Source organism: Macaca nemestrina, chromosome 17 (assembly GCF_043159975.1).
Source record: "Macaca nemestrina isolate mMacNem1 chromosome 17, mMacNem.hap1, whole genome shotgun sequence".
Lineage (NCBI taxonomy): Eukaryota > Metazoa > Chordata > Mammalia > Primates > Cercopithecidae > Macaca > Macaca nemestrina.
In genome coordinates, this window is record NC_092141.1 from 72,793,577 (window position 1) to 72,817,675 (window position 24,099).

Here is a 24,099-nt window from a genome sequence, read left to right on the forward strand (position 1 = left end):
TGACCTGGACTTACTTCCTTGAGGTCCAGCCTGACTTGGGCTCAGGGCTCTCATCTTCCCTTCATGGAATCTGGGAAGGGGCATGAGATCTGGAGTCAGACAAACCTAGATGCAGTCCCAGCTCCACCAAATATTAGTTGAATGGCTTCAGACAAGTCTTTTAACCTCTCTGTTCCTGAGTTTCCCCATCTCCGAAATGGGATGGTGGTGATTAAGCTGAAAGAAAGATGCCTGGTTTAGCAGCAAGAACATAGACTTTGGGGTCAGAGACCTGGATTTAAAGTCTGGCCTTGAGGCACAGTGGCTCACACCTATAATCCCAGCACTTTGGGAAGCCGAGGCAGGCGAATCACCTGAGGTCAGGAATTTGAGACCAGCCTGACAGGCATAGGGAAACCCCATCTCTGCTAAAAATGCAAAAACAACAACAACAACAACAACAAAAAAAAACAAGTGCAGTGGCTCACGCCTGGTAATCCCAGCACTTTGGAAGGCCGAGGTGGGTGGATCACGAGGTCAGGAGTTCAAGACCAGCCTGGCCAACGTAGTGAAACCCTGTCTCTACTAAAAAATAAAAAAAATAGCTGGACTTGGTGGCGGGCGCCTGTAATCCCAGCTCCTTGGGAGGCTGAGGCAGGAGAATCACTTGAACCCAGGAGGCAGAGGTTGCAGTGAACCAAGATCGCCCCATTGCACTCCAGCCCGGGCAATAGTGTGAGACTCTGTCTCAAAAAAAAGCAAAAAAATTAGCCGGGCATGGTGGCATGTGCTTGTAGTCCCAGCTACTTGGGAGGCCAAGGCAGGAGAATAACTTGAACCCAGGAGGCGGAGGTTGCAGTGAGCCAAGATTGCACCACTGCACTCCAGCCTGGGTGACAGAGCGAGACTCCATCTCAAAAAAAAAAAAAAAGAAAGTCTGGGGCTGGGTGCGGTGGCTCATGCCTGTAATCCCAGCACTTTGGGAGGCCAAGGCGGGCAGATCACAAGGTCAAGAGATCGAGATCATCCTGGCCAGTGGCGCGTGCCTGTAGTCACAGCTACTTGGGAGACTGAAGCAGAAGAATCGCTTGAACCCGTGAGGTGGAGGTTGCAGTAAGCTGAGATTGTGCTACTGCACTCCAGCCTGGCAGCAGAGTGAGACTCGGTGTCAAAAAAAAAAAAAAAAAAAAAAGTCTGGCCCTGTCTTCCTAGCTCTGTCTTTGAGCAAGTAAATAGGACTGTGTATACCTAATCTGTAGGGGTGTCTGTGAACTCAGAAACAGCATAGCTGCTCAACAAGTGGATCTGCTATTATGTTATTTTTATTATATGGTATATTTGCTACTTCAGAGCGTTCTGAGGATTAAATGAGAAAAAACTCACTTTAGAAAATAGGTAAGAAAGCAGCAACCTATAAACAATGATGCTGTGGCTATTTTTATTACTCCCTGGGCAAAGGATTCTCTTGGAGCTCTTTTCTTGTTACAGAGGTGGGAAGAAAGGCCAAGGAGGGAGAAGGCTGTGCAGCCAGGCTGGAGTTGGGTCAGATGGGGGAGATTTACCACTCAGGGTGCTGTCAAATTTGGGTCACAGACTAGTGAAGGGAGAGTGGAGAAAGCAGGAGCTGGGCTCAGGAAAGGGCTGTTTCCCGCAAAATCTGCTTCCCCCACCTAACACTGTGGCAGAGATTAGAAAGGGAGACTGCCTGGATGCCCTGCTGGGTTGCTGTAGAAATGTTCAGGGAGTCCGTTTTTTCTTTTTGTTTTCTCCAGCCCGTCCTTCCGGAAATCACGAATGTCCCGTGCCCAGAGCTTCCCTGACAATAGACAGGAATACTCAGGTGAGTTCACAGAGCCTGGGTGGGCAATGCAGGGGGTCTGGGTGGGGCCTCAGGTGGCTCTGCTTCAACTGTTCTGAGTCAGTAGCTCTCCTTGGGCTTGCTGCTTTGAGGTCTTAGGTGACTTGGGGGCTTGGGGGCTTAAGTGGCTCACATTGACCTACCCAGAAGCCAGTGATTCCCCCATCTTACTCAGATCGGGAAACTCAGCTCTATGACAAAGGGGTCAAAGGTGGAACCTACCCCCGCCGCTACCATGTGTCTGTGCACCACAAGGACTACAGTGATGGTGAGTGCTCCTTCACCTGCTCCCTGCTGGCTGCCTCAAGAAAGGACGAGCCGCCATAAGGAGGGTGGGCTCGTCCATGCAATGCCTGTATTTTCCTTCATTCCTGAGGAATTGTGGCTCAGACTTGAGGCACGGGAGACAGGAAAAAAACAAAAACAGGGAAGATAGTATTTGTAGACCAGAATGCTGCCACTGGGAACTCTGACCTTGGTTGGAGCCAATGGTGTGCTCCAGGGACACCATCTCTCCCATGCCCTCTTCTGCCCCACAGCAGCAGGTGGCCTGGGGCTCTACAGAGGGGTAAGGAGTAGGATACAAGGAAATCGGTGCCTTTGGGTGTGGCTTGGCCTTCCAAGCAATTGGGAGCCCGCGGGCCAGCCATGCACCTTCCCTCTGGCCGAATCTCCCTGAACCAGACTACTTCCTAGTTTCTGCTTTTGTCCTGATTCTTGGAGTGCTTGGGACAGCAGCCTCTGTGGAATGAGTCAGGTGGGAGGGCAGACAGGATGGGCTGGAGCTGGTATTATCTATCACTTCTGGCTCAGACCTGGTTTGTACATTCAGCCTTGTAGCCTGGGGTGTGACTTGCTCTACTCTGGCCCTTGCACCCTTTCAGGCAGAAGAACATTTCCCCGAATACGGCGTCATCAAGGCAACTTGTTCACCCTGGTGCCCTCCAGCCGCTCCCTGAGCACAAATGGCGAGAACATGGGTCTGGCTGTGCAATACCTGGACCCCCGTGGGCGCCTGCGGAGTGCAGACAGCGAGAATGCCCTCTCTGTGCAGGAGAGGAATGTGCCAACCAAGTGTGAGGAGCTGTCCCTGGCTAGGAGGAGACTGCCAAGGCGGTCTCAGACAAGCTACAGGGGCATAACAGCTGGGCCCCTTGGACCCTTAGGCTCAGCAGGTGGTGGCTTTGGCCCACATGCACCACACGGGATAAGCCTTGGAGTGCCTGAAGCCTGGCTCCACTGTTGTGTGATGAGCCTCTTCTCCTCTCTGATCTTTAGTTTTTCCATGTTTAAACTAGGGAAGAGGACACCCTTCATCCCTGCCATATTAAGATATTTAGGGGCTTTGGAAGGAAATGTATTTATCAATGCAGAAGAGCATTTAATCATGACTTCAGCCAATCCTCTGCTTCTTAAGACTCTGACTTCAGGTCCGAGTGACTAGGGCTCTGGGCTTGCTCTAGATTGTGGTGGAGATGCTCTTCTAAGAGAAGATGTGATGGTGCTGGGTGAGGGGGAGCCTGAGCCAGAGGCCCTGTTCCTGGAGAATGAAGGGGATATTCATAAATAATGTACACAAAGTAACTCTTTCCTTCTGCTCTCCTGTAGCTCCCAGTGCCCCCATCAATTGGCGCCGGGGAAAGCTCCTGGGCCAGGGTGCCTTCGGCAGGGTCTATTTGTGCTATGACGTGGACACGGGACGTGAACTTGCTTCCAAGCAGGTCCAGTTTGACCCAGACAGTCCTGAGACAAGCAAGGTACACTTTCCCCATGGTCTGACTTCCAGTTCCCTCCTTTCAACAGAAATGCCTGTCTCACCACACAGAGTAGTTGCTTGAGATGCTGTAGGTTGCTTCCTCTGTCATTCTTCCCAAACTCCCTTTCTGTCCATCCTGGCACCAGCCACAGGGTGAAAGGACTGTGGTCTGAAGAGCACCAAGCACCTGGTGGGAGGGATCAGGTACAAGGAACTAAGCTGATGCCAAAGTACCAAGTAACCCAAACTGAGAGGTGATGACCTGTGCCACAAAGGGGACTCCCTGCCCTCCCCCAGACAAGTATCTCTCCCCAGCCCTCAGCCCAGGAAGGAGCTGTGGGGCTCCTTCACTTGGTCCAGCTCTAAAGGAGGAATCATATGGCCTGGCTTTGCAGTTCAGCTTTCAGCGTGGCTGACACTTCAAGTTGAGTGGACAAACAGCAGTTACCTTAACTAAGCACCCACAGCCCCTTCTCCCACCTCCCTGCTTCCTTCCACCCATGGGAGTGCCACCATCCCAAGGCCTGCCCAGCATTGTGGCCGAGGGCTAGACAGTTAAGAGAGTCCCCCTTTTCTCCAGCTGCAGTTCCCAAGGCAGACCCCTGTGAGGCCACTAACTAGGGCAAGCTGAGCTGAACCCAAGCGGGCAGAACTGGGGCCCTGAGAGCTGAGGCGACCACTGACCCCTCCCCTAGGAGGTGAGTGCTCTGGAGTGCGAGATCCAGTTGCTAAAGAACTTGCAGCATGAGCGCATCGTGCAGTACTATGGCTGTCTGCGGGACCGTGCTGAGAAGACCCTGACCATCTTCATGGAGTACATGCCAGGGGTACGTGCCCCTTGAATGCATGTGAGACACACACAAAATAGGGCCTGACCTGGGGGCTGGGGCCTGCAGGATAGGGGTCACTTTGGATAGGAGTTTGAACACCTGAGGCTCCAGAGGCCCAGAGGAGCAAAGTGAGGTGATGGTGGGACTTGGAGTCAGGAGGGCCCCGTCTCAGGCTGCAGTGGGAGTATGAGATGACAGCTGTCCTAGGTCCAGCCCTCCCCTGAGGCATGCAGGGCTGGCCCACTGTCCAGTAAATGCAGCCTTCAGCTGGAGCTCCTGGATTTGGGTGGCGCGCTGCTTGGGAAGGAGTTGTGGTACTCTCTTTTCCAAAGTGCCTGACAGCTCCTGGCAAAATGCCCTGCACAGCCAAATAGGAATTGAACAAATCACTCCTTTGCTGCCATACTGGGGGCTGGAATGGGCTTGCCCCTCCACTAGCCCTCCCCTGAGGGGACTCCTCTGACTCCTTGTGGCTGCCAGGGCTCGGTGAAAGACCAGTTGAAGGCTTATGGTGCTCTGACAGAGAGCGTGACCCGAAAGTACACGCGGCAGATCCTGGAGGGCATGTCCTACCTGCACAGCAACATGATCGTTCACCGGGACATTAAGGGTGAGCAGGGCCAGGATGTGTGGAGTCCCCAGGACCTGGGTTCAAGTCTGCCATTGAGTGCCTGCAGGGGCCAATCACTTAACCATTCTGAACTTGATGAAAAATGGGACCCCAGTTGTTTCCTTGAGGAACTGGTGAGAAGATTGGTTGAGCAATATGGGAAAATATTGCCTCTACATGTTGACCATGGAGATGGTCATTTGTGTGGTAGATCTGAGATTCCCCTTCATTAAATCCTTTGCCCCTTGCAGTTCATGTCTAATTCAGTGGTAGCCCCGCCCTCTCTACCAGCTCTCAGTGACCTGGGGGTGGAGAGGATGGGAGAAAATGCAAGAGGGTCCAGGGTTGCAGCCTCTGCCCTTTCATGCCTCAGGAGCCAACATCCTCCGAGACTCTGCTGGGAATGTAAAGCTGGGGGACTTTGGGGCCAGCAAACGCCTGCAGACGATCTGTATGTCGGGGACGGGCATGCGCTCCGTCACTGGCACACCCTACTGGATGAGCCCTGAGGTGATCAGCGGCGAGGGCTATGGAAGGAAAGCAGACGTGTGGTGAGCACTGGGACATGCAGAACCCCTTCTCCCACCCAGGCCGTAGTGGCCCTCCATTAGGAACACACCCTGGGGACTTTGTGGTGTGGCAGGAGGGAATGCGCGCAGGGCCCAGGCTGCAGTGTGTGCAAGGGTATTGTTCGGTGCAGTAGCACACACACCAGATAGCTGGTGTTTTTACCCCAGATCAAAGCACACTCCATTAGAGTTGGGAACTTAGGCCATGGAAAACATCCCTTATGTTTGCTAAATCTCTTAAGGAAGCAGGATCCACTCTGAAGGCCTGAACCAGTCTCTCAACAGGAGCAGGTTTCTGTCCCTTCTCCTAGCACTCAAGACAGTTTGCACTTGCTCGACATAACCTTGTGTCTATCCCCTGAAATGGCCCCTAAGTCATGAGAGCTTCTCCCCTTGGAAAGCTATTGTGGTGGGCTGAATAATGTCCCCGCAAAGATGTCCACTGCCTAATCCCTGGATCTGTAAATGTGATTGTATATAGCAAAGGGCCTTTGCAGATAGGATTAGGTTAAGGGTTTTGAGATGGGTGGATTATCCTGGATTAAGGGTCCTTATAGAAGGGTCTCAGGAGGTCAGAGTGGCTAATAGGAGGTGAGACGATGGAAGCAAGAGGTTGGAGTAATACAAGGAGGGGACCATGGGCTACGAAATGCAGGTAGCCTCTAGAACCCAGGAAAGGCAAGGAAACAGATTCTCTCCTCAGAACCTCCGACAGGAACCAGCCCTGCCGCCACCTTGACTTTAGTCCTGTGAGACTGATTTTAGACCTCTGACCTTCAGAACTGTAAGATGATGCATTTCTGTTGTTCTCCTGCCTCTTAAGTTTGTGGTCATTTGTTAGAGCAGCTGTGGGTAGCTAATACAGTTATTGTAGAGTTCTTTCTATCAAGGCTGTGATTCTCTTTTTCCCAGTTTCAAGAAGTGCCCAGGTGTGTGGTGAGTGTAGGTCCACGAAGCCCAGGTGGACAGGGATCCAAGCTGAGGTATCCGTCAGCTTGGCCTGTCTTGCACCTCATCATGCTCTGAGAAAGGCGCCTCCTTCTGCAGTGGTGGGCAGGACAGCTGGGAGTCTAGGGCTGGCTGAGGGGTGACACAGGGTTCTCTTTCCAGGAGCCTGGGCTGCACTGTGGTGGAGATGCTGACAGAGAAACCACCATGGGCAGAGTATGAAGCTATGGCCGCCATCTTCAAGATTGCCACCCAGCCCACCAATCCTCAGCTGCCCTCCCACATCTCTGAACATGGCCGGGACTTCCTGAGGCGCATTTTTGTGGAGGCTCGCCAGAGACCTTCAGCTGAGGAGCTGCTCACACACCACTTTGCACAGCTCATGTACTGAGCTCTCATGGCCACGCAGCTGCCGGTTGCCCTTTGCTGCATGGCAGGGGGCTGCTGCAGGGCTCAGTGAAGTTGCTGCTTCTCCCAGGCAAGGCTGTGGACCATGGAGTGGCAGCCCAGCCATTGTCGGTCTGTGCCCCTTCCGCCACTGGGGCTCAGAGCCGGGGTGGGGTGGCTGCAGCCTCAGGACTGCGAGCCCCCAGCCTGTCAGATCCAGGAGCTCCAGTGTCCTGAGCTCAGCGTGGAGGGGTAGGGGCTGGAAACAGTGTGCAAGGCCGCCATGGGCCCCACCCTCGGGGATGTGTCCTTACACTGCAATCTGCACCGAAGCCCAGAGGGTCTGGGGGCACGGGACTGATGCCAGGGTATGAAGAGTGTTATTTTCATTCAAAGTGTTATTTTGTTTTTCCTTCCAATGTCTGGAGACCACCGGGGCGTCTCTGGGCTGGATGAGCTCCCAAAAGCCTGAGGGAAAGGCCAGCACTCGCTAGCAGTGGCAGGCAGAGGCCCAGGCTGCCGTCCCCTAGAGCCCAGGTTGGCTCTGCCAGTCCTGTCCTTTACCAAAGATGAATGAAGCAAATGTCATGCTGCCTTATTCAGGGAAGGAGGAGCCTGTCCTGCTTGTGGCATGACCCTGCCTCTCCCAGGCAGGGGCCCGCAATGTGGAACTGCTGCCAGTGAGGGGGGATCCAGTTTTGTCAATGCAGTTGTCTCTGTTTTACAAGTCGGAGTCACTCTTACGCTGTACCCAGTTTCTAAACTGGAGACTGTGTGTGCCCTCTGGGTTCTGAGTACCCCTGCTGTGGGCTTGGGCCTAGGCTGCATTGGAAAGAGCTGAAGGTTGTGGCCTTTGTGCTCCTGGCCCAGTCTTTGTTCCCCCACTGGAGCAGAAGGGGAGATGGACAACACAGTGGGGGCATCTGGCCCGGCTGGTGCCCTGATCCCAGAGATCCCGAGGAGGTGTCTCAGGCTGTCTCAGTCGTGACCTGCTAGGCCAGAGCCCACTCCATCTGGTAGAAGGGAAAGCCCATGTGCTACCACCAGCTGTGTCCAAAACCGCCAGCTCTCTTCTTCCATAGCCAGCCTTGCCCATCCCCTTGAGGTCTCAGCCCCTTTCCCTTGTAGCTCCTCCCCTGGAGGGGGAATGGCAGCAGGGGTTGGGGAAACAGCATCTCCAAGCAGCTTAGAGTTGGCCGTATTTACCTCAGCCTGGGTGCTGGTCCTTTCTTCCGGCCCCTCCCCTCCAAAATGTGCCTATTGCTAGAGCTCCTCCCTCTCAACACCCAGTTTCCTTGGGAGTTGTCATTAAAGGAAAAAAAAAAAAGCCAGTGCCCAGGGATGGGCGTCTCCAGGGAGCTGGGGATTAGTGCCAGGCAGCCCTGCCAGCCATGCCTATATCCCCACGGGCACAGAACAAGCCAAAGCCTTCGTTGTATGTTGACGATGCACTTTTATGAATGTAGTTTCTATCGCTGTTTTTAGCCTTTTCACATCATGTAATGTGAGGCCTTGTACTTGTTAATTTATATCTCAGATCATATTTGATGGTTTTTATATATATCAATTCTAGACTGTTACAGGTGATGGACGCCTCGAGAGAGAGAAGAGAAAATGAAAGCAGCTGGTTTTGCAGAAATGTGTGTCGCATGCGCCAGTTGGGCCTGGACCCTCCTGTGTCCATCCCTTTTCCCCCAGGGCATCTATCAGCCCCTGTACCCCACACTGCCCTCTGAAGACAGCACAGGCTCCTGCTTCCACCTCGGCCCTTGCCCAGGGTGGGGCCTGGCCCTCATCTCGACCAAAGCTGCTGTGTGGCAGCTCGGCCTCTCCACGACCCCATCCTGCTGGCTGCACACTCTTCCTGGCCCGCACCCCCATCCCTAGTCCCTGTTCCCCAAGAGGATACAGAGCATGGTGCTGGCTGACTCGACTGTGTCCCAGGTTCAGGCTCTTACAGAGCTCTACCCCCTGGGGTCTTACCTCACTGGGAATGTGTTTTGAAAATGAAGACAAGCCAACAAACCCTGCACTCCAAAAAAGCAAAACAGATCCTAATTTTTTTGTGCCAAAAACTGTGGACATGCTGGCTCAGCATCCTCAGGACCAAGTTGTTGCTTAATTTTAATTTATTGTTTTTTAATAACTAATCCAGATAAAAAGTTGTGGGGCTTCAGGGTGACCTGGGCCCAAAGGTTCTGAAGGGCAGTTTCCTGGCAGCCCTAGGCTTGCTGTGGGAAGGGGCCATGCCATCACTCTCATCATTCCATGGGGTGTGTCTGCCTGGGTCAACTCCACATGGAGAGGCCAGGGCTGGGGACAGTCCGCACTCTGCCGCCCTCCTGCCCCTCCTGTGCACCCCAGCTCTGTGTCTGTTTGAATTGTGGATCGTGTAGCCATGGTTATTGTGGAACTGTGGAACCTGCAGCCATAGTTATTTGACTATATCTTGACCGAGGGCTTGCAGTGCAAAGCCAGGCCAGTGTTGCGCATTACTTACAATAAAAGGGATCATTTATATCAGAGGGGTCCTGTGGCAGTACTTTTGGTTGTGGGAGGTGGAGGTAGGTTTATGTCTGGCGGGGGCCAGGTATGGTGCCTGGCAACAAGCTTGGGCCTCTCAAGCAGAAGAGAAATTGATTCCAAGTAGAGGGGTCCTGGGGTGACCTGGCTGGTACCACCGTCAGCCCAGAGGTATCTTCCCCTTTCCTCCACTTGCCCCTCCAGGAGCTCCACTGGGGTGGTCCCAACAGGGCTGATTTGTCAAGGTGGCACTGTTGGCCCTCATGACCTGAATGTCACCAGTGGCTGGGTTCCCGGAGCCTTCATGACATTTGATAGGGTCTTCCTGCCCCAGAGGACTTTCTTCAGTCCCACCTTTGCAGGGCAGGGGTCAGGTGCCTCCAAGAGCCACCTCTCTAGTACCCCCTTGTGGTCATCTGCTACTGTTGCTTAACAGAACCAAGACAGTCGTCGTTGCCATCTGAGACCTCTGGTGCAGGAAGTTGGCCTGCCCCTAGAGGCTCTGAGCCACTCGCTTCACACCTGGAAGGACCCAGGCCTGGGGCAGCATCTCTGCTGAGTATTTGGTCTGCTCCCTCGAGGAGCAGTGCCTGCCTCAGCACAGTGGCTCATGTGATACTGGAGCCTGTGGCCCAGCTCCCTGCCCTGTTCCATGGGGAGGCCACTTAGGAACTCAGGCAGTTGTGTGGTGTGGTGGCAGCAAACTCTCTGAGTCTCTGTTCTCATCAGTCCCACCAGGAAGTTGAATCTGGAGCGAGACAACCCAGACTTCCTGCCTGTGTCCCACGGGCGCCCTCAGGTCCTCCCAGCTTGCCTGCTTTGCCCTGCTGTGAACTCATCCCTCATTGTCCCTGGGTTTTCAGAGGAGCATATGTAGTTTCTTTTTGGACTTCCTGGGATAGTAGCTGTGACTGCCCCTCCCCAGAGCTTGAAAAGGCAAGGGGATGATGAGGAGGGACAATTCAGGGGTCACTAAAACCTTGGGCAGCACTTGCTGGGTCTACTGGTTCCTGCCATTCTTTGCTAACTTCCAGGTCAAAGGGCTGGGAAGAAGGGGGGGAGCTAGACAGCTGGAACCAGCCAGGGAATATGGCAGCTCGCACCCCAGGCACTGAAGTGTAGCGAGGACAGGCACCATCACCCACTGGCAGCCTGGCCCTCCCGTGCTCAGGCCTCTTCACAATGGGGTGCATATGGTAAGTCGGTGGGTCTGAACCAACCCAAAACTGAGGGGCGAAGTGGAGTTTCAGTTTCAAAACCACTGTGGTGTGACAGCATGGAGCCCTGGCTGTGAAGAGGACCCCTCCCATTTTTCAATGGTGTGTCAGGGAACTGACACCCACTTCTAGCCCCCTACCCCCATCCGGGCCGAGGTACTCCCGGCTGGCCCTGTCCCCGCAAGCCCTCCCCATGGTGAGTTTGCACCCTTTCTGCGACAAATCCCCCAGCAGGCCACACAATAGAGAATCTGCATCTATTGAAACATGTTTAAAACGGGGTTGGTCACAACAGTCAGGATGGGCAGAAACGGGAGTAGGAGAGGGGAGTGGGGCCGCACCAGCCCCTGCCAGTGCCTGAGGCTGCAGCCTGGTGAGTGCTTTTGCTTCTGCTTCTCCACGCTGGTGGTTCGAGATGGTCCCAAGCCCCACTGGGGCAGGCCCTGCCTTGCCCTGCAGAGGCAGGGTGGCTCCACTTCCCCATCCCCTCCCCCATGGGCTGCAGGGGCATTTATGAGGCCCAACAGGTGGCACTGTGGCGCTCCTTCCTCCCTGTCTCCGTGGCTCAGAACCAGGTTAAGGATAGAGGTAGATGGGGAGATGTGGGGGCCACACTGTCTCCGGTGGCAGTGAGGGAGCTTGGGACCCTGAGCGGGGCATGCTGACTCCTTGCTGGAGAAAAGGCACCTAGATAGGGAAGCTGGGCTTGGGAGCCTCCCAGGGGGTCCTGGGGTAAGGTGGGGATGGTGGCTGAACGAAGCAGGAAGCAGGGTGGTGGGCAGACCCCAATCCTGGTTCCCAAACCCTCACCGGCTGCGGGAGGAGGAGGAAGAAAGGAATCCTGGAGCAGAGCCCTGCCCTGGGCCCCTCCGCCTGAGCAAGCCTCATCCCCTTCCCACCTGGCCCCCACGCAAGCCCAGCTCCACCTCCTTCCCATCTTCCCCCTGCCGGCTCCAGGCCCTCCGCAGAGGGGGTGGAAGGTTGCAGAGGCCTCAGGCCGTCTTGGTGCCGGGGTCCACCTCCTTGTGGGCCCAGAGCTCCTTGTGTTGCTTGCGGCCAAACCCCTCGTCGTAGTTGCCTTTGCTCTTAAACAGCTGCTGGAAGTGGGGTTTGCAGTAGAACTCCCCATGCAGCGCGGCATAGCTGCCCAGGCTGCAGAAGCCAAACGGCGTCAGGTCAGGCCAGGTCGGGGCTGGGTTGGCAGGCGAGGCGGGGGCGGGCAGGGCAGGGGCGCACCTGAGCTTGGTGTGACAGTGCTTGCAGCAGAAGCAAGAGTTGTGGAAAATGAGCTTGTCAGCCACCAGCCGCTCCATGGGGTACACGGTCTTCTGGCAGGCGGCGCAGGTCTCCTTCACCTGGGCCCGCAGGCTGAAGGACTGTGCGGGAGGCTCAGCCAGGTGCTGCCCCAGTGCCCATCCCGCTCCCTCACACCCCTCCTCCCGCACACCGGCCCCAGGCCCCTACCTTGGAGCGCTGCACCGTGCTGCTGCCGCCGCCTTTGGCATCCTGAGGGAGAGGGGCGGTCAGGGCAGGAGCAGCTCCGGGAGGCCCTGGACCAGGGCTGCAGCCATCAGCCCAAGGCCTAGGGACGCGCCGCAGGTGGCAAAGGGGGCCGGCAAACTCTGGAGCCTCTCCCCTTTTCCCCAGGCCAGGCTCCCGTCTGGCGGGTCCTCCCACCCGGCCGGGCACTTACATGAGAGGGGGTGGCCTGGGCGGCTCCTGCAGCCCCGAACATGGCTTGTTGGAGGTGGAAGCCTCGGGTGGAGACGCGGCACCCGCTGGGTTCTGCAAGGGGAAGTCAGTCGGGAGGGCCCCGCCAGTCCGGCCCCAGCCTGCAGGGTGGGGGGTGTTGACAGGCAGGGGCTGGGGGGATTGCGGTTGGGACTTTCCCTAAGTCATTTCCTGTTGCTCTTGGTCTTGCCACTTCCGCCCCTCCCCCACCTCCCCCACCCCTGCTCCCCAGAGGCCGGGGTCCCGAGTGGCACCGTCCCTCGGAAGAACAAAGTTAGCGGGAGCTGAGGGGCCGCGGGCTCCCGCGCAGCCGCCGTGTGCGCCCCACCCCGCTTGGGGTGAGGGGAGGTCGGGGCAGGCGGGGCCGCGATGAGAAGCCGCTGCCCCGACCTGACCCCGGCCCTCACTGCCCCGCGCAGCGCCCGGGCGTCCAGGCCTCGGCTGGGCAGCCCCTGGACAGCGCCCGAGGTCCCCGCCCGCCCCGCCCCTCGGTCCCGGACCTGGCCCCGCGCGGACCGGACCCCAGACCCCGACGCCGCGAACCCAGCCAGCGGGTCTCGGCTCCGCCCAGCCGGGGGCCGGACCTGAAGCGAGGACTCGAGACTGTGCGCCCCGGGCCAGAGCGGCTCGCGGACTCGCTGGGACCCCACGGGTGGCCCTCACCCCACACCACTCGGCACCTCCCCTGGTTCCGGAGCCGGACGCGGCCCCTCCCCCCGCGGCTCTCACCAGGCCCGGCCTGGGCCGCGGGGCGGGATCTGTCTCCGGGGGCACACGGGTGCGATGAGGGCGCGGACGCGAGCTACCGCCGCTGCCAGTGGTCCCCGAGCGGCCGCCGCCGCCACCGCCTTATCGCTGCGCCGCCCCCGCCGGCCCCCGCCCCGCGCCCGCCCATTGGCTCCGCCGCGCCCGGAGCCGCCTCCGGGGCCCGGGCGCCGCCGCCGACCCCCCTCCGCGCTTTGTCTTCCCCTCGCCGCCGTCCCCGCCTTTGTCTGTCCCCAGCTCCGGCTCCGCGCTCCCGGCTCCTCAGCGCCCCGCGGGCCCCGCGCTCGCATGCCTTGGGCACCGGCCGCGCCGTCTGTCCATCCCGACGGTGACCCGGCATGGGGAAACGACGGTGGCGGGGACAGGATGGAAGGGCCGCGCTCCGCATCCCACGGGGAGGGGAAGAGTTCAGGCTGCGACGGCTGCGGTCGCAGGACACCGGGCACTCCCGGCCTGTCTCCGGGATAACCGGGCTGGGCCTGGGCCATTCACTGCTTCGGTTTCCCCCGGGTGGCCTCGCGCGCAGGCGCGGGCGCCCCATTCCCGCCCAGAGCTTTGGGGCCTCAGAGACCCAGCCGGGGCGACCCCGGAGCCTGGCCCAGGGTCCCTCGGGCCGCCGAGTCCTCCTGCCGCCAGGGGCCGCCCCCGCCCTCTTGCGGCCCACGAGGCTGGAGGCAGCGCCCGGGCACGCGGTCCCCAGGCCCGGCTGCGAGGCTGCGGGGAGCCTGGGGCGCTGGCTCGCTGAGGAGCCTGCACGAGGACCCGGCGGCTCCACCAGCCCTTGGCGCCTCTGCAACCCTGTGACGGGCTGGGGAGGCCGCTATGCGTGGTTCCCGGAGCACCCGTCCCCTGAGGCTTCAAGTCCTCACGTGTTTCTGGGGCGGAATTCTGTGGGCAACAACCGCGACCCCTGGGGGCCGCCCCTCCAACAAGCGCGCTTCATTTCTCACGGGGAAGCCGCGGCCCAGAGAGCTGAGGTGACAGAGATCGGGCCGCAGAGCTGTTCCCTCCCTGCAGCCGCACAGCAGGCCAGAGGCATAGCAGGCGAGAGACAGAAGGCGAGGCCGGCGCCTTCCCGGGCACCAGGGACCGAGTGGCTTGGCCTGAAATCAGGCTAGAAGCTGCTCCGGGAAGCACAGCCCTGCGCCCAGAGCCTTCCCACACTGTGGCAGGAATAGCACTGGCGGCCCACGCGCTTGACAGGGAACAGAACAGCTCCCGCCCGATGCCTGGCAGGGGAGCAGGGAGGCTGCAGCTTCCCCAGCGCCCAGCTGTTTCCCAGGCTGGCGGGCTCCACGCACCGGCTCCGTGTCTCCTCTCCAGCCTTCTGTTCTCTCTAGAGGAAAATCTGCGTTTTGCCTGCACTGTGGGCCGACTCTCCAGTGGGGAGTGTCAGACCCTCTAAAGTGGCTGCCTCTCGGGAAAGCTTCCACATCTCTCTGATTCTCCAAAGGGGCTGCTTGATGCAAGAAACAGGAAGACCGGGGGGCACCATGAGCAGGGCTCACTGCCACTGGGCACAGTGAGGCCCCAGCATCCTGCCCAGGACGGGCCTGTGGGCTGAGCTGCAGATGGGCATTGAGGATGCCCCGAGAGCAAGGTGCAGAAGGCATCCAGAAGCAAAGGAAACTGATAACCAGCGTTAAAACAAACAAACAAACAAACAAAAAAGGGAACTTGGCTCAGCGGTGGCTCACGCCTTTAGTCCCAGCACTTTGGGAGGCAGAGGCAGGCAGATCACAAGGTCAGAAGTTCGAGACCAGCCTGGCCAACATGGTGAAATCCCGTCTCTACTAAGAATACGAAAATTATCCAGGCATGGTGTGTGTGCCTGTAATCCTAGCTACTTGGGAGGCTGAGGCAGGAGAACTGTTTGAACCTGGGAGGTGGAGGCTGCAGTGAGTCAAGATGAAGCCAGTACACTCCAGCCTGGGTGACAGAGCGACTCTGTCGGGTGGGGGGGTGGCAGGGCAGGGCGAAGGGAATTTGAGGTTTAAAGCAGGGGGAGGAGGACCGGAAATGAGGCCCCCTACTCCTCACTCACTCACCCCAGGCCCCATCCTAGCCCAAGGTGAGTGTCATTCCCTTCACCTTAGCCTCTCACTGCCCAAAGAAGCTTACTTTTCTTCTTTAAACTGCTGTTAAAATTGGGGAGGAAATGGAAAGCAAGGGCATCTGACGGTTCAGAGCAGCTTTAGGTTAGAGGGCATTTGAGGTGCCTGAGCTGGGGGAGGGCCTTCCCCCTGAGAGACTGGGAGAAGGGTAAGCCATGTGCCCTGGAAGCACTGCAGGGAGACTCATATTTGCACCCCCTTGCTCACACTCACTGGCGCCAGCCAGGATGGCAGGGACGGGCGGGGCTGGTTCTTAGGTTTCCTGCTCTTTGGGTGCTAGCACCCAGGGTAAGGAGACACCCAGGTCAGGTTGCAAGACAAACCCTTCTACCTCCTTTCCTGCCAAAGGCCGCCAGCATCCTCTGCCTCAATCTCAATCTTTGGACATTTTTAGCTCCAAAGTGGTTTGATGGCCACAGGCTAAAATTCATAGTCTTAAAATTTTAGTTAAGAGACAGATCTGTTATGGGTTTTCAAATAAACTGGTCTATCTAATGAAAGAGGTCACTGCTGAGCTTCCGTGAGCACCCATGGGCCTGCTCTTGGATGGCGGGACGACTCTCACCTGGGGCAGCACGGCCATCCCTGCAAGCACACACACCAGGAAGCAGCCTGTAGCCCCTGCGCTGATGCAGACACAATGCCATTCTCCAGCAGGGTCTCTGGAAATTTTAATTTGTTCTGATAACGAAACTAACACAGCATAAGGACTTAAGCCCTCAAGCTAGGCAAGACACTGATGGCCCTTGGAGAAAGCACCAGGGCAGCTGGCAGGAGGTGCTAAGATAGATTCTTGGTGGGAAAGGAATGAGGCACACACATAAACCGTGGGAAAGACTTAGGTGTCAGGGCCCAAGCCAGAAAAGGGATAAGGATGGACTGTCCCAGCCTTAGTCTGTGCTTAAACAGACAGAAATACCCTTCTCTGGAATTATGAGGGAGAGGTCTAGGGGAAGGGAGGCAGGTAGCTTACTACTTGCCCTTTCACTGACCTATAGGATCTGAGAGCAAAGTCAAGTAGAATGAGGCTGGTCGCAAGCATTGGGAAGAGGTGGCGGTCCTCAGGGTTAAGGAGTCAAACCCTGGGCTTGGAATTCGGCTCCCAGAGCTAGAGCAGCATCTCTTCCTTCTGTAGAGGAGGTCACCTGAGCTCATAGGACTGGGAATGTCGGCTTTGGACCCTCTTGATCCCTGCTTGTTGAGATTTCCTTGTGTCCCAAAAGCCTTGGAGCAGTGAAGTGTCTCTCCAGGATTTCTTTCCCAATCAGTCAGCAGCCAACTTTCCTGGAAGAATGTCCTTTCTACCCAATCTGCCCAGGAGGGCGGGAATGTGGCCAGCCCTCAGGAAGGTTCTGCGTCCCTGGCTGGAGAATGCACACAGTTTGCAGAGGCTCAGAACTCCCAATCATCCACCTCCAGCTCTTCCAGGTTTGTTACCAGGCCAAAGATTCCACTATGGTCCTGAGACTGGCTGCTCTCAAAATTGGTGATGGGGGTGACAGGACGAAGCAATTCAGGCAAAGCCTCTGAGGCACGTCGCTTGATCTGGGGGAGAAGAGAGAGGTGGGTGACAGATCCTGTTGCTCTGGGTCCCAGGACACCATGGGGCAAGGACCCATGGCCTGGTGGCAGATGGGCTGTCGGAGCCAACTCTACGAGAGGAAGGAGCAGTGCCTTTCAGGGGCTTCGGAAGCAGGGTAATTTCTCTCATTCAAAGGGAGGGGAAAGAAAGCTAAAGGGATTGTGAGTCGTTAGAACCAGAATGACTAGAACCAGAACCAGAACGAAGGGGCTACGGTACCTGCTTGAAGAAAGAGTGGTTCAGGAGGGTGCTGGCACTGGGCCTGGAGGGAAAGGGGAGGAGAGACCGCAGCGTCACTGCCGTGTCCCCAGCTTCCTGAAATCCTGCCACTTATACCTCAGCCTCCGGTCCCCTCTCCCTCTCCCTCAGCTCATGGGAAACAGTAGCCAGAGCTCCCCAAGCTGGCCTCTGACACACCCAGGAGCTGATCCCTCCTGTATATAGCTCCAGATTCCCCTGCAGAACCTTTGAGAGGTGCATCCCTTCACACCCTGGCCTTACCCTCCTGAGCACCCTCTGCTCTCCCGAAGCCCAGACCCAGGCCAGCAGGAATACCTGGCATCCGGGTTGCGCTGAAGGCACTGCTCCACAAAGTGGTGGAAGTAGGGGGAGAAGGTTCGGTGGTAGGGGTGGGAAGGCGAGTCGCCATTGGAGGGCCGTGGGGTGCTGGTGGTCAGGCTGTCACTCAGGCCAGAGTTGGCCACTGAGCGCGAAGGGCTCATGGTCAGCTCCTCGGCAGGGATGGTGCTGGTATCCAACAGGCAGGGCACTGTGCCGTTTAGTTTCTCTAGCAGCATCTGGGGAGGACAGAACCAGGACCTGGGCTGGAGGGGGGTCCCTGGAAGGCCTGAGTCTCTTCACAAATACACTTTTCCCAATATACAAATGTGATCATTTGAGAGCAGAAAAAGATGGAAGTGGAGTAAGTCCAATTTTCCCAAAGAAACGCTGGTCACTGGCATGGCAGGTCCGCCCTAGCCAGGCCAACGTGAAAGGAGAGGGGTTGCACAAAAGTACCCGCTTTTTGCCATGGCTGGAAAGCAGGGCTCACAGTTTCCTCTCCCTTTACAAGGCATCAAATTCCTTTTACTGTAGAGTCCTCACCCTAGAGGGGAGGAGCAGCCAGATGAACCTGCTTTGAAGTGCAGCTGTCTGCCATGCCCAGGCGGATCCATTGAGGTCTGAGAGGCAGTCCCTGCAGTGCCACAGCCTGGGCTGTCACTGCAGCAGGCCACACGGGAGCAAGATGCCCAAAGGGAGGCCAGGCTGGGGTGGCTGTTCCAAAGTACCCTAACTCAACACATAAAACCAGCCCCATCTGGGGACTGTTGTCCTCGTGGAAGTCCTCATGACCGCATAAGCTGTCCAAGCCAGAAACCTGGAAATTGCTCTAGAGCTGCACTCATGTGAGAGCCACTAGCCACTTGTGGCTATTTCGATTTAAATGAGGTTTAAAATTCAGTCCCTCGGTCTCACTGGTCACCTTCTAAATGCTCGACAGCCACACAGTCTCATGGCTGCCACGCTGGACAGTGCAGCCACAGAAGCCCTCCTTCCCTGCAGCAAATTCTAGTGGATGGCGCTGCCTCTAGGCCTGGACTTCTTGTTTACCCCCAGTCACCTTTCAATTCTTTCCTGAGCATCCTCTGTCACTGAATTATTTTACTGAGATCTCCTAGATTCCTCACACAGACTTCCATACCCTGCTAACCGATCTACTGGATCTAATCCATCTGCTGGGGTGATCTCTGTAAATGAGCTATCTTATGCTGTCACTTCTGTGCTTACAATCCTCAGTGCTGCTCCACAGGCTTTAGGACAGGAACCAGTGCTCTGAAGTGGCATCAAAGCCCTTCACAATGTACCCTTGCTTCCTTCTGCAGCCTGTCACCTGGCAGCCCCCAAGAAGCACTGCACCTTGGCCATTTACACCATTTACACCTCCTTGCTGTTCTCCAGATCCTGTGTTTTCTAGACTCTGGGTCTCTGCACATTCTGCTGTCTGCCGAGAAGAGTGTCCTAGTTCCTCCTCCACACAGGTGACTGCTGTCTGCCTTCCAACTCAAGGCTGCCTCCTCCCAGGACCTCCCTGGGCCCCTGCTCTGGGGAGCTGCACTCTGGCCACCATCCAGCTGCCCCTACCACCGGGCAAGCAGCCTGTGGGTTCCGGAGTGGCTTACTCAGAGCCTGCACCCTGCCCCATCCCAGTTCTAGGCCATACTCCAAGTACCTGGGACCCAGGTAATCCTTGCCCAAATGACCCCAAATCCATTTTCTGGATTTAATGAGGCTTGGATAAGCCTCTTCCCTGGGTCTGTTTTCCCAAGGGTAGACTGTGCCACTGACTGTGCACCCTTGGATCCGAGGGTGGCCAGAGGACAGGCATCTGGAGGGGCATGAACAGAAGCTGAACTTACAGAATGGGGGTTCCAAAGGTGTTGGCTGAAATGTGGTTGGCATGGAACTCTGAGAACTGTGGGAATTCTAAATTAGAAACTGACCTTCCAGGTATATTTATCCAAGTAGGAGGATAGAACATATTTTATACATTTATAAAAACTGGTTAGCTTAATGTATATGTTTTAAATAGACATGTAGCGTGTGGGCCTCCATTTGCACCCCTGTTCCTGGGATCGCCTCCCCAAGCTGGCCTCCCTTACCACCGCATTTGCCACAGGAAGTAAACAAAGAGTGAGTCCACCATCACCCACTGGGTGGGACTTCTTGAAGGAAAAGACAGGGTCTTTCATCTTAGTATTCCTGGTCTGTGTCCTGAGTGTGAGAGACACTCAATGAACATCTGTGGAAGGCAGGCAGGCAAGAAGGAAACCAATGGGCGGCAGGCTTACCTGGGTGGCAGGCATATCCTTAAAGGGGACGTGGCCGTTTGCCAGTTCACAGGCTGTGATTCCCACACTGTAGATGTCAGATTTGGCATCATAACCCTGGAGATTCTAAGCCAGGAACAAAAAGCCACAGATGACCCCATTTGGTCTTTATTCTTAGAAAAAGGGTAGAACTTAGGAGAGGAAAAGGATGGCTGTCTCCAAATCAGGACCCGCTGCTAATGACTCGCCTTGCCTGTGCTACTGAAGACTAACTGCTATTTTACCACCTGCAACTGTTTGGCGATGCTCTGTAAGGAGCTGAAGTGCCAGCCCTAGGTTCCTGCTTAGCACAGGGATCCAGAGAGCAGCAAACATTTCCAAAATGCTCACCCTTCTAATAGGGTGCCAAGGGTCCCTAAAGGGAGCTGAAATAGCATCCAGTAGAGGTTAGGACCCCCTGGGAAGAACCACATCCATCTGCAATGGATAGGCGCTGCCCACGCTGAGGGCTCCCTACCTCCAGGAACCCCTTTACCCCACTGGGAGGTTGAGAGCCCCCGACCCCAGGCAATGCCTGAACGCTCCCTTGGGAATCATGAGTTGGGTAGGGGAGCTCCTCTGGGCCCATGCACAGACCTGCTGGAGGACCTCGGGGCTGAGCCACGGCAGAACCTTGACACTGTACTTTGGAAAATCGTGGACCACTCGCTGCCGCTGCCCATGGCTTATCATGCTGAGGTTGCTGCGCAAACCAGACAGGTAGACCTTCCCATCCAGAGAGATCAGGATGTGGCTGGCTTTGACACTCCTGGGGAAGCAGGGAGGGTGTCATGGAGAGCAGGAGCCCCTCCTGCTACAAACTTTTGGTCTTCACACGCTCCACCCGGCCAGCTGTCTCCTGTGTGCATGGGTTATACATGTATATGTGTATTTTACATATACATAACCATGTTTTTGTTTTTATTGAGATAGAGTCTCACTCTGTTGCCAGGCTAGAGTGCAGTGGCTCAATCTAGGCACACCGCAACCTCTGCCTCCTGGGTTCAAGCAATCCCTATGCCTCAGCTACCCAAGTAGCTGGGATTACAGGTATGCACCACCACGCCCCGCTAAATTTTTTTTTTTTTTTTTTTTTTTTTTGAGATGGCGTCTCTCTGTCACCCAGGCTGGAGTGCAGTGGCGCGATCTCGGCTCACTGGAAGCTCCGCCTCCCTTCTGGGGACAAACACTCACACTACCCCTAACCAACACACATGTGAATGGTGACATCCACACATGTCCCCTGATGGGTCTGCATGAGGGTTTCTTTAGGGTGTACATCCAGAAGTGGCATTGATGGTTCTGGTTCCACAACCCTGACTGGCAGCACTAGCCATCTTCCACCACCTGGACAGGAGGCTCCCTGTCCTTGCCACACTGGGACTCGCCCATCCTCCCACCTGCTGCCAGGCTCATGTGCATAAGGTGACATCTTGTTTTTCATTTGCTTTTCTCTGATTGAAGATTTGAGTGGCTCTTCCCATGATGGGCTTGTCTTGGGGTTTCCTCTTTTGTAGACTTCTGATCTTTGACCCATTTTTCTTGCTTTGCTGTCCATTTCTTGTTGATTTGCAAGATTTCCCTGTTACTAATCTCCTGTGTTGACAAAGCTCATATCATCTGGTCTGTCACTTGTTTCTTCACCTTTTTCACTGTATCTTGCATTGGATAGAAATCTTCTTGATCTAATCAAATTCATCAATCTTTTGTCTTATGTTTTGTGCTTCTAAAATGTTGAGAAATTATTATATGCTTCAGGTCACAAAAACATTTTCTCACATTTCCTTCTATTTAAGTCTGTAGTTTTACGTTTTACATAGAAGCCTTTAATCCAGCTGGAGTCCTCCTCTGTGTGAGGAGTTAGGTAGGGGTCCAGTTTTACCATTTTCCCTACTATGAGCTGATCTCCTGACACCATCTACTAAGCTATCTGTCTTCACCCTGGTCTCTCAGCATAAGACTGACTCTGGGGCACAGAAAGAAGGAGGCAGAGGGTGGAGTACAAAGGTCCACATCAGATGTTCCTCTCACACAACACTCAGGACCACGCTGCTCAGCAAAGAGAAAGTCAGTGGCTTCAGCATTAACAGGCTGAAGCCTGTTAGACCATCCCCCAAGTCAGTGGCAAGGTCAGAATCCAGATCCTCCTTCTTTTTTTTTTTTTTTTTTTTTAAGATAAAAGTCTCACTCTGCCACCTAGGCTGGAGTATAATGGTGTGATCTCCAATCACTGCAACCTCCGCCTCCTGGGTTCAAGCGATTCTCCTGCCTCAGCCTCCCTAGTAGCTGGGACTACAAGCGTGTGCCACCACACCCAGCTAATTTTTGTATTTTTAGTAGAGACAGGGTTTCACTATGTTGACCAGGCTGGTCTTGAACTCCTGACCTTGTGATCCACCCTCCTTGGCCTCCCAAGCGCTGGGATTACAGGTGTGAGCCACCACGCTGGGCCCTTTTTCTTTTCAGAGCAAAGAGATCCTCAGCAAGAATCCAGATCCTTGATTTTAAACTCTGGCTTCATTAACTTTAGTCAAACTTCACCTGTTTACCTGAAGGCTCAGGGGCACAGCTACCCACTCTAATCATGGGAAAGGCCACCTAAGAACGCACCTGTGTACATAGCCCATGTGGTGGATGTAGTCGAGGGCCTTCAAGACCCCCTGCAGAATGTAAGCGATCGCCAGCTCATTCATGCCATCCATGAAGTGTGTACAGATGAGATCCTTTGCAGAACCTGGAGAAAAGAATTGCACGGAGGCAGTGAAAGGTAATGGAGGAGGAAAACAGGCAATCTGACAACAGAGTCCCAGTAACCCCTTTCTACCAAGAACCCTTTCCCACTCACCATATGCCATGAATGATGTGACAACCCACAGCTCATTGTCTGCAATAAAAGTGGCTCGATATGGCACAATATTAGGATGGTTGAAGAGTTTGGAGACATGCAGCTCGCCCTGGAAGCAATGATGAAGCTGAAGTCAGAACCAAATGGCCCTGAAGGATGCCGCTCAACACGAAGGTGCCAGCATGGACATTAGGGGGACCTGGCACTTTCTGGGTGTTCTCAGAGTCCTAGGAGCAGCCTAAGCAGGTGCCTGTCAACATAGGAAAAACAAGGCCCTGCTGCCCCTGCAGGGACCCAGCACTGCTTTGCCTCTGCCAAACAGGGAAACTGTCAACAACAGAGGGTGCCAGCACACCGACTCAGAGATGATGAAGGCAAACTCTTCACTGAAGACTTCTGAAGTTACAAGCTTATCTCAATTTCAAGGGTCAACGTACAGGATTCCTCTTTAAGATAAGAAAACAAAAAATCTTTTGTTGTTGTTATTTGGAGAGACAAGGTCTCACTGTGTTGTTGCCCAGGCTGGTCTCAAACTCCCGGGCTCAAGCAATCCTTCTGCCTCAGCCTCCCAAAGTGCTAGGATTATAGGTGTGAGCCACCAAGCCACTGTACCTGGCCAAAAATGTTTTTCTTTTTTCTTTCTTTGAGACAGGGTCTTGCTCTGTCACCCAGGCTGGAGTGCAGTGGTGTGATCTTGTCTCACTGCAGCCTCAACTTCCCAGGCTCAAGTCATCCTCCCACCTCAGCCTCGCTGGTGGCTGCGACCACAGGTGGACGTCACCATACCTAGCTAATTTTTTGTATTTTTTTGTAGAGACAGGGTTTCGCCAGGTTGCCTAGGCCTGCTTTGGCCTCCCAAAGTGCTGGGATTACAGGCATGAGCCACCATGCCCAGCCCAAAACTATGTTTCTATTGTAAAAGAAAACATGGCCGGGCATGGTGGCTCACGCCTGTAATCCCAGCACTTTGGGAGGCGAGGCAGTGGATCACTTGAGCCCAAGAGTTGAAGACCAGCCTGGGCAACATGGCGAAACCCCATCTATACTAAACATACAAAAAATTAGTTGAACATGGTGGTGCACGCCTCTAGTCCCAGCTACTCTGGAAGCTTCAGTGGTAGAATCACCTGTGCCTGGAGAAGTCGAGGCTGTGGTGAGCTGTGATTGCACCACTGCACTGCAGCCTACGCAACAGAGCCAGACCTTGTCTCAAATAAAAAAAGAAAGAAAGAAAACATAGTTGATGGAGGAAAAGGCCAGCTGAGACCCACCAAACTACTATGAACAGATGAACAGGTCCTAGAGCACCATCAGGTAACCACCAATTTAGAAAAAGTTGTAAATGAAGGAGGGGAGGGGCGCAACTAACGCTACTGAAGAAAAACTGTCCCAGGCTCTGAATCTAAGCTGGCATCAGGAAAGGAGAGTCTAATTCCCAGGCACTTACTAGACTCACAGTCTCTCTCCATTTTGTTTTGTTTTGTTTTTTGAGCCAGGGACTCAGTCTATCACCCAGGC

General features: G+C 55.4%; 3 protein-coding genes across 28 annotated transcripts in view; 1 reads left to right on the forward strand and 2 right to left on the reverse strand.

The window, feature by feature from the left end:
* LOC105483039 (mitogen-activated protein kinase kinase kinase 3) overlaps positions 1-9,460 on the forward strand; it is a 76,112-nt gene extending 66,652 nt beyond the window's left edge. For all 4 annotated transcript variants that reach the window (XM_024793188.2, XM_024793189.2, XM_024793190.2 and 1 more), the window contains 8 exons: positions 1,752-1,819; positions 2,013-2,105; positions 2,722-2,913; positions 3,446-3,594; positions 4,289-4,420; positions 4,904-5,033; positions 5,407-5,584; positions 6,713-9,460. In XM_024793188.2, coding sequence (XP_024648956.1) covers positions 1,752-1,819; positions 2,013-2,105; positions 2,722-2,913; positions 3,446-3,594; positions 4,289-4,420; positions 4,904-5,033; positions 5,407-5,584; positions 6,713-6,941 — 1,171 coding nt within the window. In that variant the 3' untranslated portion in view covers positions 6,942-9,460. The remainder of the gene's footprint in view (positions 1-1,751; positions 1,820-2,012; positions 2,106-2,721; positions 2,914-3,445; positions 3,595-4,288; positions 4,421-4,903; positions 5,034-5,406; positions 5,585-6,712) is intronic.
* A 1,460-nt stretch (positions 9,461-10,920) lies between these two features.
* LOC105483036 (LIM domain containing 2) lies at positions 10,921-13,701 on the reverse strand. Of its 3 annotated transcripts, none has more exons than XM_011743587.3 (5): positions 13,466-13,701; positions 12,371-12,462; positions 12,142-12,183; positions 11,914-12,053; positions 10,921-11,829 (listed from the first exon to the last, which is right to left on the reverse strand). In XM_011743587.3, exons 1-5 carry the CDS (start codon positions 13,659-13,661, stop codon positions 11,670-11,672), a joined length of 630 nt encoding a protein of 209 aa, XP_011741889.3. In that variant the 5' UTR covers positions 13,662-13,701; the 3' UTR covers positions 10,921-11,669. The 3 variants fall into 3 exon arrangements, with proteins under 3 accessions (XP_011741889.3, XP_011741890.1, XP_011741891.1); XM_011743588.3 differs by lacking the exon at positions 13,466-13,701 and adding an exon at positions 13,138-13,282; XM_011743589.3 differs by lacking the exon at positions 13,466-13,701 and adding an exon at positions 13,138-13,237 and having other exon boundaries at positions 12,371-12,509.
* A 2,240-nt stretch (positions 13,702-15,941) lies between these two features.
* LOC105483035 (STE20 related adaptor alpha) overlaps positions 15,942-24,099 on the reverse strand; it is a 38,325-nt gene continuing 30,167 nt past the window's right edge. For 16 of the 21 annotated variants that reach the window (XM_071083408.1, XM_071083412.1, XM_071083402.1 and 13 more), the window contains 7 exons: positions 22,582-22,690; positions 22,347-22,470; positions 20,334-20,505; positions 19,719-19,823; positions 17,425-17,666; positions 17,089-17,131; positions 15,942-16,939 (listed from right to left, as the gene is read on the reverse strand). In XM_071083408.1, the coding sequence (XP_070939509.1) occupies positions 16,721-16,939; positions 17,089-17,131; positions 17,425-17,666; positions 19,719-19,823; positions 20,334-20,505; positions 22,347-22,470; positions 22,582-22,690 (1,014 nt within the window). In that variant the 3' untranslated portion in view covers positions 15,942-16,720. The remainder of the gene's footprint in view (positions 16,940-17,088; positions 17,132-17,424; positions 17,667-19,718; positions 19,824-20,333; positions 20,506-22,346; positions 22,471-22,581; positions 22,691-24,099) is intronic. The other 5 variants (XM_011743579.3, XM_011743567.3, XM_011743578.2 and 2 more) reach the window with 3 other exon arrangements.